Genomic DNA, 17,786 nt, shown 5'->3' on the forward strand with positions numbered 1-17,786 from the left:
GCTTTGCAGGGGAGCTGGGTAACAAGGGTAAATGGTGCAACGGGTAAAAGTGGTAACTGGTTTGCTTGGCCTGCTATTGGCTGGTGTGAGACCGAGCTGAAAGGACCTCTTTCTTTATTTTTTCAGTGACTGAAGCGGACACACTTGCACGCACACACACACACAAACAACATTTTAGCCAAAGTGATGTGGCCCATCACACCAGAATCACGTGGTTGTATTTCCACCAGGCAGAGAGCATTGACCAGTGTTCCCATTCCATTTATTAGATACGTTTATAAATATCACATACTCAGATACATATGATGAAAGTAGAAAAAATACAACAAACAACATTTTCTAAACATTTTTTCATTTGAGGTCTCTTTATTTCCTTGTTTTAACTTGAATGGCTGACACAATCAAAAATATCAATATTCTTTTCTATAGTATAATAGTTCTCAACCATGTTTAAATATCAAATCATCAAGCAGGTTATTGTATTTTGTCATCATTGAGGTTATGATAAAGCTGAGGAAAAGAAATACAACGACATGCAGTCAGTTCGTTCTCATTGCATCTGTACACATCCAGTCAGCCAAACAAGTGTATCTGAAATATGTGCTACAGGCTATAAACAATAGTCCTTCCCCAGAAAGTGTTGAGCTATGATATGAATGAACTCTATGTAAACCTGCTGCTGACAGATAGTTGAGCTCAAAAGAGCAGAAGATACTGAACATTGGTTTAAAATAAACTGTAGAATTCATAGAGTAATGAAAAATGGTCAATTTCACGCAGAAACCATATATATGTATGTGAGTCCCTTGTCAAAGAGATCTGTCTAAAATAACATTTTAGAGAAATGCTCTCTTTGTAACATTTTCTGGATACTGAGGTTTTGTTCGATATTTTAATCTGCAAACTAAGGCTAAATAAAATTATAATTATGAGACAACATAGCTGTTCATATCCCATTTTCTTTTTGAAGGTTCTCATTCTCATACAAAAAATATCACACACGTAATCAACCTAGTGCAGCACAAATACACAACTAACTTCTTCAAGCATTTAAACTTTACATACCATACAGCTACTGTTGCCAAACCTGGCTCACCTTTTTCTAAGGACAATAACTGTAACAAATCTCGCTCGCTAATTCATATATATTATGCTCTGTAAATGATGTAAAAATAGCAATTTATAAACTAGCTTATGTGAGATTGCATGATTCCACAGTACCAACCATGTCTAAAGTTGATGAATGATTGACTTATTTTACTATTCACAGTGTTTCAAATTGAACAGTACAAGCCAACACCTATTGTGTATAACACACGACTGGTACCATATCAATCATTTAACGTTTATCTTCAAGTCCGTTATTGCTCCAGTAATTCTACCAAGCATACATTAAGCACCATTGAAATAATGAAACTCACGTCAATAAAACCCCTTTCAGGAACAAGGTAACCATTTACAGCACTACCAATCTAAGCAGTGAGACTTTGAAACCCCTTTCTAAGACAATTAGATTAGCACAGCTTTCCTTTTTTTCATTAAACAGTGTCTTTCTGAGCATTCTGAGGAACTAGTAGTTTAAATCCACCCAAAGTATTGTATTTTGTTCATCTCATTCATTTCAATTACATCAAAAACTGTTTATTTTTGTTAGAGTTTAATAAAATATGTGAAATTCTAAAAGAAGGATAGTTATGTCCTGTGGATACTGGATAATATAATATAATATTGTATAATATAATATAAATAGTATTTCTGTATCCTTTTATCAAGCGCAAATAACAGTTTTACTAGAATGTGGAAATGATCCTATTAAGCATTTTCCTTTGCATAGAAAGTATTTGAGTAGCTAAGAAAATAATACGTTTTAAAATGTTCTGCATTATATGCCACTTCAATCAGATATGAAAAATAGTCACGTTTTACTTAGTCACTTGTTACTTAGCCTCAAATAATGCATTTAGAAATGTTTAATTAATACCAAAAAAAAGTTTTACTACCAAAAGTCCTGCCCCAAAATGAATAATGCAGAATAATAGAATAGAAAATGACCTGGCACCAATAAATGATTAATGTTGTGAATACATTTACTAAATGGTGAATTAAGTTCAAAGATGAAAATAAATAAATAATGGAGCCGATTGTACTCATATCCGCATCTGACAGGCAATATTCCAAGAATGAATAATACTGACCACACAGACATGAATATATCTCTTTTCAATAGTAAAATACATATCTACAAACATTTATAATAAATAGGCTTGATATATAGATATGTATAACAATATATATGTATTTCTATACATATATATGTACAACCAAAGGTGCACTTAAATAATGTCATCGAGGAGATGGGGGGTGCCTACCCAGTCCAGTGTTCTGGGCTCAGAAGCAGCCATGATCATGCACATGAACTGCTTACCAGTCCTCTTGTCAATGGGGTAGATGGTTGTGGGGGTGAACCTCCTGTTACTTTCCACAAACTCGCAGAGCTGCTGGTATACCTTTGGATATTCGTGGCGTAGAAAAACTCCTCGAATTCGCAGCTCCCGCTGGATGTTGATGAAGCAGATCTCCCTGGCCTTCCTGCCCTCCTCTCCCTCATTGTCGATGTCAGCCATTCCAGGGGGTGGCGTGAGGATCAACGTCTCCATATCCCTCTCTTTCTTAAGAACCTTACTCTTCTCCGGGCTGTAGGAGGCGAGCGCCACCTTGGCATATTTCCTGACAGTTGGGGCTTGATTCCTTGGTGAAGGTCCGTCAGGCATTTGTTCGCCAACGGCAATGGATACATTCAAGAGGAAACATTCGTTTGGGTCATAGTCCTTGCCTGCCTCCTGGAGCTCCTTGCAATACTCCCCCAGGTTGTCCTTGAAGCCGTCCAGCTCCCGTAGAGACAGGTAAGTCGGGGACATCTGGAGGCTCTCCAGGCCGTACTGTAGGAAGTTACCGGACAGCCCTGGGTTTGGGAATCCCAGGAAGAGCACTCCCCTTCCCCGGGAAAGGAAGCCAACTTTGGCAATGCGCGAGAAGGCTTTGTGGACCTCGACAGTCTCCCGGCAGTGCTTGATGATATGGCGGCACACGCTGCCGATTCGGCCATAAAGGCAACTCTCTTTGTGAATGTCCCAGTCCTCCCTGCGGCAGTTGCGGGAGCAGTAGTAAGTGTAGCAGCTGTGGCAGGATTTGAAGTAGAGGCAAGCATTGAATAGGGTCTCTGTCCGTCGGCATTTGTTGTTTGAGCACATCATGCTATCGTCCTCGTCTGGGCTCTGGTCTGGGGAGCACTCGTCTCCACTCCTCAGGGCATCACTGCTGCAGTCCATATCTCGAAGGGCGTCAGGGTTCATTCTAATAGAGGTGGGTTGCTTGTCCAGGGGTGGTTCCTCTGACCCTGCCTTTGAACCTTTTCTGGACAGAGATGCTGCTTCTTCTTCATCGATCAGCTTCTTGAGTTGGTCCAGCAAATCCTCACTTGGCCTCCTAGTGGCAGGCGGTTTGTAGTCAGTAACAAGATCAGCTAGAAGCTCATCAAGTTGCTCCAGGCTTTGCTGTAGAGAGGCGCTGTTGTGCGTCTTTTCTTTGGTAGAGTCCACAGAGCAGGACATAGTGTCTGGCTGAGAAGCTTCTGGAACCACAGCACTTTTAGAGTGCAGCACATCCCAGCTGGCTCTTCGTGCCTCAAATTTGTTAAGGTTGCCTGGTCGAATGTCATTATCAGTGATGGTGATCTCAGGGGCGACGAACCAGAGCTTACTAGAAGTGGTCTTCCCTGACTCCGATGTTGGGCTTTTGTCAATTAGAGAGTTATCAGACAAAGACAAGGCTGCATAACGTCTCGGTGAACTGGAAAGGTTGACAACTACTGGCTGTGGTCTGTCATCTTCGGACGCAGTGCGCTTTGCTTGGGCAATAAGATTCTCATAACTCCGACCCCGCTGAACTGGAATAGGCTGCTCCCTCTCCACACGGGAGTTGAGGATATTATCCCAAGACCTCGAGTAAGGTTTGGAATCGGTGCCGATTCGTGGTGGCTCAATGCACGGGTTAGCATACCATGGTGTTAGCGCTGGCTCTTGCCTAACAGCTCTGGTCGGGGTGACCTGAGAGCCATACGAGGCAGGGTGATGGGTGGAATAACCAGACACCTCAGAGCCGTACCAGTCATCTGGTTGAGGCTGGACGACTCGCGCATGTCGACGTCCCTCTGTATAATATGCCCTTGCTGGAATGTGATGCTCCTGTGAAGGTGTATACATCTCATTTGCGTAATATATCCGCGGGGGAACAGACTGAATTTGATAAGTCCTTAGATCATCTCCATAGAATGTTCTTGCCGGCGGGGTTTGAATGATATATGGCCCTGGTTCACTTGCTGCATAGGCTTTCGGATATGCAGCTTGAACTGGGTATGGGTAAGATTCTACCTCTGTGTAATAGGATCGGGCTGGTACAGTATGCACCACGCGGGTCCTTGGATCCTGTACATACTGCATTTTGGGAGTGAGGTTTTGGCTTGGCATACTATAGCGATCATCCTGATAGTAAGTCCTTGGTTGGGGAGGGGCTGTGGCCACATACCTCCCAGGGTCGTCTGCATAAAATAATTTGGTTGGCACATTGGGGCTGGAATGAGCCCTGCGTTCCCTGCCATAGTAATCACCTGGGGAAGGCATTCTTTGCAGAGGCATCTCCATGGGCTGAATGTAACTATTTGGCATGCTGCGGGAATACTGGTATGCCTGCCCATACTCACCACCAAAAGAGTCAGTGGGAGTTGAGGTCCTTGAGAAGGTGAAATGGCGAGGTACTGTCAGGCTCCTGCTTCCTCCACTAGGGTACCTCTGCCAAGGTATGTCAACTCTGGGTGTAGCAGGCTTCCGTCCAGTATTTTGCAAGACAGCCACATCTGGTTTGATGTCCACCCGACACCTGACGTGAGGGCTGGTGGCTGGCTTATCCGGCCCTCCCTCTTCTACATTCTCAGCAACATAGAGGGGTGAATATCGGCTAGCATCACTCCTCTGTGGCTGGAGCTTGATGGGATGCACCTCATGCATTAGTGCCCTGGTTGCTGCGTAGGAGCACTCCCTACGTGGTGACACCTCTGGTCTCCAGTTAGGGTCCCTAGGTGCCCTCCGGGCCTCCCTACCCCTCCTCCCCATGGAAGGGGACTCCTCAAAGGACACAGGGGTAAGGTTAGTTTGGACTCTGGGGGCACTTTTTGACCTGGTCCTTTTCCTTTGCACTGGAACAACCACCTCACTAGCCATGTCTGAGACCAATGGCTGAGGGGTCAGTCTGTGGTTGAAAATGTCCGGTGCAGAAAAGCGGTATCCCTGCTGGCGGCCCAAGGCATTCCAGGCCATGTCTGGATTAGCAGCATGCCTGTCAGCCCTCCTGTAAGGGTGCTCCATTGAGAATGTGTGGTGTTTAGGGTACTCCAGTGACTTGTAGTCAAAGGTACGGCAGTGCCTCTTGTTATCCTGATTGTTGTCCAGTGTGCTTCGGTTTGGGGAATCACATTGTTCGGGGGGTTGGGAGGACTTGGAGTGCGAAGAAACAGGGAACACTTTTATATCTTTATACACAGTCGATACCAGTATGTCAGGCGGGTCTGTGCGTGTCATCTTAAAGGGACTCTCCTAGTTTTCCCCATCAAGTTGATTTAAGGTTGACGTTCCCTGCAGAGGTAAAAAGAAAGAAACGTGTGTAAGCAAAATTCTTGTTCATGTGTGCAATGTAATATGCATCACACGTATTGAATATACAAATTCATAAAGGATGATTGTCAGAGTAGAGGGTGAAGAGCTTGACGTAAAACGTGGGACCATTATATAGTACACTCACATAGACAAAGAACTGGAATTACCACAGATTGAAAATCTCTACTGGTAAATCAAAGATATCCTCGATCAACATGAATTTGCTGTTGACACTGCATCTAGCCCTAAGGTTAAAATAAAACATTACTCAACACTTTTTGCCCATGGTGTACAGGAGAAGCACACAGAGCTATCTTAATCCTGATCCCCATAGATAGACCGATTAGAGCTCTAGCAAGCAGTCAACACTGTCTATCTAACTGGGCCTTGTTTACGCTAACACACACCCACACAAGCTTCACACTAAATAAACCAGCGTAAATAATTCTGTCAAATCCCCAAATAAGATGAAATGAGTTACGGATGAGTTACAGATGAGTTACGGATGAGTTACGGATGAGTTACGGATGAGTTAAGGATGGGTTACGGATGAGTTACGGATGAGTTACGGATGAGTTAAGGATGAGTTACGGATGAGTTAAGGATGAGTTAAGGATGCGTTACGGATGCGTTACGGATGAGTTACAGATGAGTTACGGATGAGTTAAGGATGGGTTACGGATGAGTTACGGATGTTTGTAAATAGAATGGCAGTTAAAACCCCATAGACATAAATAATAAAAGGGTTAGTAAACATTTCTTTATGCATTTTAATCTTAATGTTGTTTGAGTATTGCATAGTAGGTTTGATTCATAACAGGCCTGTAATGACTACGTAATTACTCATATCAAAGCCGTGTGGATGGAACATTAATGGTATCAATGTGTTACATCTGCAACTGTTTTTCCATTATCATAAAGTATTCATATTTTGTGTATAAATGTAGATTGTTTTATAAACTTTTATCTGATCCCCAAATTAATATAAACTGCTGTATATTCCTAAACTGAAAATACTCCATTTCAAAAGATGTAACTTCTCTCACTAAATGTTCCATTTGCACAACTTCATTAAAACACTTTTCTCAACTACTTGTTCTTATCACAGTTGACAGCAGAACAGCAAGAAATGGATTCAAGGCTCAAAATAGTTTCCCTTGAGGCTTTTCACTTCATCTCGTCTTAGCTAAATGTCAAGGGACCAAGCTGCCAACACTGCCAGAGACGGGACAACAATCTCATTTACTAACGACAACAACCATGACATCAAGAGTACACCAAAGTTCAAGAACACCATCGATTTACAAACGCCTGAAATAGTACTGAGCTCACTAACATACCTAATCTATTTGACAACAGACAAAGATAATGGATTTATGATTTAATTAAATACTTGGAAGCATAGCATGTTTTAAGGATTTGACCTACAGATAACCTTTGCTCCCAGTCAATGGGGGTTTAGTTATATTAGGGGATGTGTAAATACAGGTGTTCCCACAGCTTGGTGCTAAATCCATTTCCTCAGTCTAGACAGATATGCAGTGAAAAATGTGCTGTACGTTCATATGGGCACCTGCAACGTAGCAACACCGCAACAACACCAGCTCTGTGACTCCTATGGGGCCCCAGGTAAGAGAACCAGAAACGGTTACCGCTGCTAAGGTGCATTATTCTACCTAAAGGGCACACGGTTGTTGTGGTATAATGTACACGTTGATTGAGAGACAGCATCTAGATATACCTGAAACGCCTCGCTGGCACATTAAAAAGCATGACACACTATGATACACATAATACACCTATGGCTAAAAGCATGACACACTATGATACACGTGATAAACCTATGGCTAAAAGCATGACACACTATGATACACATGATACACCTATGGTTAAAAGCATGACACACTATGATACACATGATACACCTATGGTTAAAAGCATTAATGCTTGATGTAAGGTGAAGACTTATAGAAGTTGATGGCTAAATGTTAAATAAGACAATACTTGTCATATACAATACTTGTCATGTACCTCCTATTAATGCCTTCAGCCAAACCACAAGCTGCAACTGTGTTCCTGTGACACACAAGATGAAAAAGAAAACTGGATTAAATTCGCTGTCCTCTGTCTACAAGAGAGGGAGGTTAAAACCAAGCCCCCCCCCCCCCCCCCCTATCCTTTAAGGGTTAACTGTTTTCAGCATTCATTAAAAACACGCTCAAGTGTGAGGAACAAGAAGCTCGTATTGTTTTGTATTTCTGGTCCGACCTCAGAGATATGTAAATGAAGAGCATCAAGCATCACACCCGTTCCCCACTGGATTATGTTCATCCGTTCCGTGGTGTGTCTCACTTGGCGGCTTCTCATGATCCCTCAAGATCACGTGACCATCATGTGGCCCACAGCACTCAACCTCTGCAAAGAAAAATGTCTAAAAACAACCCTGTATACATCACACCGATCCACAACGGAATCCCCACGTGATCTTTCATGAATACGGCTGCATGTATTACGTGCCAACGCGGGAATGGAGATGCATTCTCAGCTCTCGTAACAGGATTATCTCGCCCTGTTTTAAATGGCTCAGCACAACTGGAACATAAAAGTGAATGACAGAGACACGCAGTTGGCAAAGAGAGAGAAATGCACTGTAATAGTATTAGTAGTGACGTCAGTGTTTCCACTAAATTAGTTGCCACCACTGCAATTATTATTTTTAAAAAAAATCGTTTCTGCTAAGACTCACTTTTAACATCAGAGTGACAAGTTACAACAAGTTACATATCTCAGTTTCTACCCCTGGACCCCTCCAGGAAGGAGCTAACTAGCGTTAGTGCAATGACTGGAAGCCTATGGTAACTGCTAGCATGCTAGTAGATACCATAGACTTACAGTCATTTTGCTAGCGCTAGTTAACATTGGCTCGCCTAACTTCCTTCATACTGGATACAGAGACATAACAATCGTATCCATGAGTTCATCTGACTCTGGGGAACTAAATAAAGGGCTTCATTGCCAAAATCCCGATGTATCCCTTTAAGGTCTAGCCATTCGATTACTACTCTAGCATAGCACTACTGGGCCTCTCCATCCACCGTTCTCTTCCACGGCACTATGCTTTATTGGGGTCTTCACATCTGACGTGATCGTGTGAATGTGTGTGAATGGTTGCAGGTGCTAGCTGAGCCTACCTGCCCGTACTTCTGCCTGCGCAGATGGACATGAATTATTCAGCTAAGATTCCTCCTGGCTGTGCAGTTCATTCATGAGCAAAATTCCTTACATGGCTCATACAATCGCTACGCTGATCTGGCATGTGCACCGTCCCTATTTGCCAATTATTACAACAAACCTGGTCGTTCCAAAATGCTATTTTGGGAGAGAGAACTAAGTGGTCTGCTGCTGAAAATGTATTCAATGCCATATGGATACATTAAAATGCACCCGCATTGCCACCATGTCTGTACCAAGCTCATGCAGGCAGGTTCTTTGTACAGTATTGTCCCCATATAGCATGTGACACAAACATTTTTGAAAAACAAGCTAACAAACAAACTAAACAGCGAAGATATGAATAAGAGCCTTGTCTCTCAATCTTAAGGGACCGCGTAAAACAACGAGCTTTGGTATGAAATGCAGTGATGTCACTTTGGTGAACAAGCAGTGGTGTGTAAAGCGAACTCAGCAGATGTTCACGTCATTCAGCACATGGAAGGAGAAATAGGCCTATGCATTGTCACAGAGGGCTCTATTTTAACAAACCTAATGCAATGGTCAATCTAAGCGTTGGTGGTAGAGCTATAGGTTCGGGGGGGGGAGGTGTCAGAAATATTTGGGCTATTTTCACAACCACAATTATCGGTGGACTTGCTGGCATTGGTGCAAAAGGGCTTAGTTTTGATAAATAAACAAGTTGGCCAATCAGAACGTGTTTCATCCGAAAATATGTGGTTGCTTCAAGTTGTGTATTTACGGTCTTTTATGTATTGCCTTGGAATCAACTCCAATTCCAATGTCAGGCCGTTACGGTTTGTTAAATAGCTTACAGAAACGAAATAACAACTTGTTTTAAATATCACACTTACAGGCACCATCATTTCTCCATGTGGGCATTTCATATTCAAACAACACAGACGATGGAGGGTTTTAAGCACATCCAAACATTTCACAGTAGCTGGACAAGGATCCAATATAAAGAGAAAGGGAGAATGTCCAATCACTGTTGTACTGCTCCCAAATATGTTTCAAGAACATAATCGCAACCATTTTACAGATCAGATCCCATTCACACAACTCCAGAAGTTGATTTGTACACGTGCCACGGACGTCGTCACCATAAAACCAAGGTGAATCATTCTAATATGTTTGGTTGTAATAAATCAAAACAAACAATCTTATATTGATTTTTTTACAACAATAAATACATGTGAAATGTAATGATATCATAACATGGCCATTGCTGTTGAACCAGCCTTCATTATAGTAGGCCTGGGGTAAAGGCAGCAGTTTCTAAATAGGAAATATACAAGCACCAAAAGCATATTATGCCATGTGCATATGGGCAGTGTGTGTCTAGACTGGTTAAGCTGCGTTACCAATGTCAAAATTCAAAATGTTCTTAAGGACACACCTCAAATAGTTCCACCCCTCCTATCTGAGAACAAACGAGCTGCTATAAGACAGGTCAATTACCAATCCTTGCGCAACTTTTTGAAAATAGCAGATCGCTGTCTTTAATTGGTCGAAAATGCAAACTAACGTGCGTTTGACACTTGCGCCTCATTAACGCCAGCTGAAAATACAGACCAGAATGGACGCGCTTAGGACTAGGTTTAAATGGTCTCTTCCACAACTTGCTGAACCCAGCTGTGTGCTACTACAGTATGTGAAGACACTAGAAGCACTTAAGTCACCAAGAGGCATCACGTTCCTGTTGAAAGGCAATGGCCGTTACGATTCAAAGCCAGGGAGTCAAATCAATGGCTCCAATGAAAGCCCCTTATCCATCTGAATGTGTAACACTTAAAGACTAGTGCACTTGGAGCATTCAGTTTCCCTAAGCATTTCCCCTGCCAACCATAGTATTACGGCCTTCACTTGTTTCTGTGTTAAACCATTCATTCAAATCTAATAGACACTGATGAGCTGCTGTGTAACAGATCTGGAAAGATAAAGTGGTATGAGTGACACGCATTGTAGCAACCCCCCCCCCAATTTTAAAGATACAAATATTTTCATATACTGTATCTTGGCCAAATTTAGACTTAGCAGCCTGCATTTTGAACAAGACGTCAGCTGTGATTTCATGAATATGAGAACAGAATGTAAGAAACTTAACCTCGAAAAAATGTCCAAACAAAGTCAACCCCACCACTTGACAGTTACTTACAGAGTTGCCTCTTCCTATAGTAGACATTGCGCTGTGCGTAGGGCCATGACCCCCCCACCCCTTTTTGGAGGGGGAACTGTTGAATTAGAAAAGTTGAATACACAAGGTGCCATTTTGAAATGTGGTAGTGCATCAGCAGTTTCCTACTTGTTATGTCAGTCACTCAACTAGCTATGTCAAAAAAATACAAAATAAGTTAGTCTAGCCAGCTATCTAAACCTTGGCCTAATTATCACCAAATTACCGATCAGGAATGCAGGGCATGTGTTCAGGGTCCCTGACCTGCAGGGGGCCCCCATTGATTTTGTTAGTCACTTGCACACAGATATCATATGAACATGGCATAAGTCGAGGCAAACTGTGTTTTTTTAAAGGCAACATTTTCTCCCCTAGAAAATGTGCAACATTGTCTTTACACACCATGGCAAAATGTGTAGAATTACAGGTAATTCATTTTAACACTGCAAAAAAACGCTAGAAGTGGGCGGCACTGACTACTTACTATGACAATGGTGAGATAGCAGCGGATAGCTAATTGTGGGATCATAAAAGCCTCCATCATCACTTCCTCATCCACATGTTTCTGTCTGGTGCCACTGTGTTGCCTATTAAATCATATGCAGCCTTGCATACTGTCTAACCTCTTTCTGCCAAATGAGCTGAGTGTCAAAGTAATAGGTCAGCTCCATGAAAGACCTGGCTCTCCAGCAATTCCTGTGTAACCCGCCCATTTGTAAAATAGCACAATGGCCAGCCTTGTGAATGGCATATAGAACCCAAGCCCTGCTCACAATTACAACATACTGTCTATCTATATACGTGCGATGACCTGGACCTTCACTGTGTACAAAACAGTGCGGGCACAATAAGGACTAGCAGTACTTCCTCGTCGTATGGGAATTTGCAATTCTATGCAATTCTATTTTGTGGGAATCGTTTGAAAGAAGCAAAAAACAAGTGAGTGGTGCAACGGGATGTTTTGTGAGGACACTATTGGAGTCCCATCAGTGGAAGGCTGATAAGTACCTCTCCAATGTCCTCCTATTATTGGCTCCCTCCTGTCAGATCTTTCATAAGACCATCTGGCCATGCTGATCTGCCTGGTGACCAATCACAGCCACTCCACACCTCCCTCTAACACCACACCCTAAACCTCATCTGACCTCTAGCCTGACTCAGGGGACCACCTGGGACTTCTTCTTCACCGCACACAACATTCTCAAATGCACATTAGCAGACACTTTACCTCATAGTAATTTACAGTAGTGAGTGCATACATTGTCCCCTGTGGGGATTGAACCCACAACCTTGACATTTGCAAGTACCATGTGCTACCAACTGAGCCGCATCAGAGTAACAACACAACTAAACCTTTGTTTACCTAATAACACCTGGGGCTTTTTGAGTGGCGTACAACTTTCCAGAGCTTTGCAGATACTGGGAAAAGGAAATCTCCCTCCAACATTACACAGACTGTAATGAGACATGTTTTTCATTCAGTGGCTTTCATCAAAACTCCTGAGTGTCTGAGCTTCTGACCATGGTAACACCGCAAGATGTAGTGTAGTGTGGAGTATTCCCTTTCCACGGAGACTTCTTTGCACCTGCAGCTTCTCTAGCAGGTGTGCAGAGAATTATGCAGATCTGAATGTAGGCTAATGTATGGAGGTGAGACACTTCTTCATTCTAAATGACAGTGAAGCATGTCTGTTCTACACCATGTATTTCTCTGTAGGATCTTTCTGTGACATCGTGCCCTCAAGAATAGTCCCTCCTGGCCTCATGTAATGTCAAGTTGTGAGTTGGAGAACTACTTCTGTCTTGATGTGTAACATCTTCCAGCTGGTTGTCATTCTGCTTAGCCATCTCACATGCAATATTACAACACATGATGTTACGTCGACTGTAGTCCACATACAGAGTGGACAAACTGCTTGCTGAGGAGCAGAGAGAGCCTTTCTGAAAAGGTACCACTCGATCACGAAACAGTTTTAGAAGAGCTAGGCTCATATATAGGATAGGGGAAATGTTCAATCACTAGAGCTTAATATGTCACTTAACTGCGACAGCTGTCCAGGGGCAGTCACTCTAAAGTGTATTGGTGTAGCATGATTTGTAATCGAAAAGACATCTGCTGTCTCCACCCTCCCCCCTCCCCCCCAACATGCAAGGCTACTATCATTCTGAAGTCTTATTTTTTTTTAGATTATATATTATTAATGATCCAATATTATGCATTTTATCACAATTTCCCCCACATTTTCATTAATGTAACAGTCCAAAACAGTTAAAAACAAATAAATGTTTTATATTTTTTAACATTGCTCCCCTAATGAAAAGGCCTGAGTTAAACATAACACTGAAAATAGAAATATTTCAAATGAAATTCTATTAAAATGAAATCAGACTTTTTTTCTTCCAAATTTGAGCTTTTTTAGCCGTTTCAGTAATGAGAAGCCAAGTGGGGTGAAGGGGTGTTTGAGAATAATAACCTAATTCTGAAGGCATATAAATTAATAAACTAACTTAGCTTCTACTACTCCACTAGCTAGACGATGCATCGTGGGTAAATAAAACTTTATTTAAAACTGATTGGTTTTTACAGGAACTTGAAAAAGTATTACGTTAATGACATACATGTCCACAGAAACTGTGTTTGATTATAATAAATATTATAGTTTAACGTAAACTTCAACTGGTATACAATTTTTGTGATTTATGGACAAACTACAACATGTTTTGTGTTTCATGAGAATCACCCACATAGAGATCTCTTGATAGAGAACTTTTAGCTTGGAGTAGAGATGCTCTATTATAAACACATTCATCACCTCTTCGTCTTGATACTCTGAGACCTCTATTAGCAAATGCCTGTCTTGTCTTCATCATAAGAGCTACAGCTTTGTGTCACCGCTGGCTGGGTAACAACAGATGAGAATGAGTGATCAACGTTGAGTTTGGGGCTAAGCATGCAGAGGACACACTGGATGGTCTTTCTACGAAAGGTTCTGTTGGGACGTCATTCGGGGCCTAGCAGTCCAGCTTACCATGCATTGCCAAAGGCCTCTCTCTCTTTCACTCTCTCTTTCCATCACCATATCCCTGTCTTTCTCTCTTTATCTATCCCCCCATCTCATTCCCCAGTTGCCCCATTTTCATAGCCCCTAACCGGTCTCGTTAATTCCATCGCAATCAGACTCTCTGACAGCATTCTATCTGCCCTGTCGGAGGCTCGTCCCATCCCAATATTTGCCCTGTCACTCAATCCACCCCTCCACTTTCTAATCTGTCTAATCCAGCCAGAGGCCCCGGGTACTGCATGAAGTCATCTAAACAAACCCACTAAAAACGCAGAGCAAAGGCACCCAACGCCACTCCAGTCTTTCCACTAACATTGCTTTCCAGGCGGGGCGCAGACACACCAATGAAACAGCTCTTTTAGGTGCAAGTTGGTGCAAGTTGCAACAGAGTGGTTGAGGAAACACTGAAACTGCATAAATAGAACAGTCAGATATTGAGATTGGACCACACTTCATTGTAAAATCAATAGCACCAAAACCGGGTTCTTCGTTACAGAATATCACTATGTTGCCAGGTTTGTCATATTATGGCAATGTACGGTATATCCATTGAAAGGATTTCAATGGCCAATTTAAGGCTTGGACCTTCTTTATAGTCAAGTGATAATAAAATGTTTATATGTTAGGAGTGATAATCCTGATATGTAGCTGTTGATTCTGCAGCCCAACAATACAAGTGTGTTTCAGCCTTTCTATCTGTGAGAGCTGGACAGTACAAGCTGTCGTGCTGTGTACTACAGTGGAAGCTATGTGTCGGGGAGTATACAAATGGTAAATCTCTTACAAAAAAAGAGGACAACATATTAATGGGCGCAACTTTGACATAATCTCATATTCTCTCCATCTGTATAGGTTGGCAAGCTCATGATCCAATCATCTTCTTACTTTAACCACCACATTGTTTTTCTTCCAAAGCGTGTTGCGGCCTCAGCCATGCTTCTGTTCCAGGGTTTCCCATCCTCAAAGGTGCAATGCATCAGTTTTACATCTGGTAGTCCTAGTGATCGCTCATGCCGACTGCGTCAATGGATTTGTCCTCGAAAGGAGTTCAGAATTATACAGTGCATTCGGGAAGTATTCAGACCCATTGACTTTTTCCACATTTTGTTACATTATAGCCTTATTATAAAATTGATGAAATTGTTTTTTTCCCCCTTTATCAATCTACAAGCTTTCCCCTTAATCAATCTTGTAGGCGTGCCAAGCTTGTAGCATCATACCCAAGAAGACTCAAGGCTGTAATCGATGCCAAAGGTGCTTCAACAAAATACTGAGTGAAGGGTCTGAATACTTACGTAAATGTGATACTTCATTTTTTTTCTCACCATTTTTTAAATGTGCAAACATTTCTAAAAACCTGTTTTCACTTTGTCATTATGGGCTATTGTGTGTAGATTGATGAGGGAAATGTTTTTATTTAATAAGGCTGTAATGTAACAAAATCTGGAAAAAGTCAAGGGGTCTGAATACTTTCTGAATGCACTGTACATTCCAGATGTGGAATATGTGTCATTTTCTGTATGTTCAAAAGACCTCAAATCAGTTTGTTCAGTTATTAAATGTTGCACAAAATGTTTGGAGTTCAGATATCCATAACTACACTTCAAGGGGAATTTCACCCTGGGGGAATCTGGGCTTGTTGTCATCATATCTGAGGCATTTCTAGGACAGTGAGATGTGTTTCACGTATATTTGCCCTGAAGGAAGGCAGGTCAGGGCTTCGCGTGCTGAATGATACACCCTATGACGGCTTCCGGTGTATTGAAGGGGGGGACGAGATCATTTCGCGAAGGCTCTATGTTACACGGATCAGACTATACATTTTTGTGGGTGTAGATATGTTGTCCTTGTTCGATAGAGCCATTGGACTTCTTTCAGCGATGTTCCTATCGGTGGATTCATTGCTAAATATACAAGCAGACATATTTTTTCCAGTCTCTGAAAGGCTACAGCTTGTGTTGGGAGGCCTTCAGTTCTCTGGCCCCCGTCCCTCCCCCAAGACGGCCTTTATTTAAAAGGTGGACACTAACAACAATAATTTGAGCAAAACTGAAAGAACTGACCAGTCGCAATGGCTTCAAGTGATTCCTCTCATTAACATAAATTTGATGATGAAGCATCTATTAGCTAAGAGGAATCGAAAAAAAAAGTTGAATTTAGCTTACGTTTGAAGCTCAGCTACAGCCGATGCCAGCACCAAGCGGGCAGATGAGAAATACGGTGCCTAGCTAAGTAATTTATTTTTCCTGAAAGCCACATAGCTAACTTTAGTTTATCTACTAAAACCCATATCGTCTATTGCTGGCTAACATACTGCTGTGTTACAGTGGGGGAAAATCAAATAATTCAGCCAGCTTTGTAGCTAGCTAGAGTGCTAAGTTAGCTAGCTAAACAACTACCGGTAGCCATATCTATGACTAAAAATATATATTTTGTATCTTGATTGTAAAACCTCTTTTCTTTTTAGTCATAGATATGGCTAACTACCAAACAGCAAGCTACAACATTACAATCTGCCAACTAAATCTAGGTTTACCAGCAAACAATAGCACATGACTGGAGTTGGCTAGCTAATTAGCCTGGCGCCTGCTAACAAATGCGCCACACCTAGCATTTGTAACTTTTTTAGCAAACATTTCACATCAGCAACTTTAAATAATTTACTAGCTAGCTATGTAGCACAATTGACAAGAGTTGACATTGGTTATGATTATGATTATTATTTCAATCACAAAATTATAGGCATGACGCAAGATACGATTCCAAACAGATGTAAATAACAATTATTGCATATCCAGCAAGCTCGCTAAGTTTACTAGCAAACAGTGAGGAGAAACAATAATACAACAATTTACAGTTATAAACTTCTAAAATTGTAGCTGGTATTACTTTAAAAATCATTGCCTAAGCATGCCTGATAGACATAGCTGTAGGTAGATACTGTCTGCCTACCTACCTAAGCTCATTTGTACGGTCTGGTCACTGTGCAAAGGTTGAGGGTTATGCCCTATCTCTTTCTATTAGTCTAGATATTGTTGTACATGTCATCTCTGTGTGTGTGCACATGTATGCATGTTCAACTAGTCTACCCTGAGGTTGACATTATGCTGGCACGGTTAAACTGTTGTCCAAACTGTATAATAGAGTATAATTTGTTTAGTTTTTTGTCTTACAGACAATACCGTGTGGTGCCTGGGTATCTTCCTGGAGTGGATTCTAGATACAGAAACATAATTCCTTTAACTGGGTGTGCCATTGTAGCAGAACTGTATCCTGTGAACTGTATCCCTCTCGAGGGATTAGACATTATGCTGGATTTTTCAAGCAGATGACTCACGAGGAGCTGAATGGCAGCTTGATCATAACACTCCTCCCACAGCTTTACAAGTATTCCCTGAACTTACTGTATGTTTCTTTGGAATGGCAATTTCATCATGACCACCTCTTCCATCATCTGCTGATCACCAGTTCTCTTAGCTACAGATTGTTACACCAGATAATGTGATTTAACGTTGGACTCAGTTTGGGGAAACAGGAGTCTCATAAAATGTATGTGACCAGCTGCAGGGGGTCAGTTAGAATTTAGAAAATTCTCCATTATGAAAATAC

At 41.8% G+C, this 17,786-nt stretch overlaps 1 protein-coding gene across 1 annotated transcript in view; it reads right to left on the reverse strand.

Moving 5' to 3' along the window:
- Positions 1 to 267: 267 nt before the first annotated feature.
- Positions 268 to 17,786, reverse strand: part of ajm1 (apical junction component 1 homolog) — a 29,052-nt gene continuing 11,533 nt past the window's right edge. Inside the window, exon 2 of the mRNA XM_029647939.2 lies at positions 268 to 5,687. Coding sequence (XP_029503799.1) covers positions 2,334 to 5,633 — 3,300 coding nt within the window. The 5' untranslated portion in view covers positions 5,634 to 5,687 and the 3' untranslated portion in view covers positions 268 to 2,333. The remainder of the gene's footprint in view (positions 5,688 to 17,786) is intronic.

Source organism: Oncorhynchus nerka, linkage group LG4 (assembly GCF_034236695.1).
Source record: "Oncorhynchus nerka isolate Pitt River linkage group LG4, Oner_Uvic_2.0, whole genome shotgun sequence".
Lineage (NCBI taxonomy): Eukaryota > Metazoa > Chordata > Actinopteri > Salmoniformes > Salmonidae > Oncorhynchus > Oncorhynchus nerka.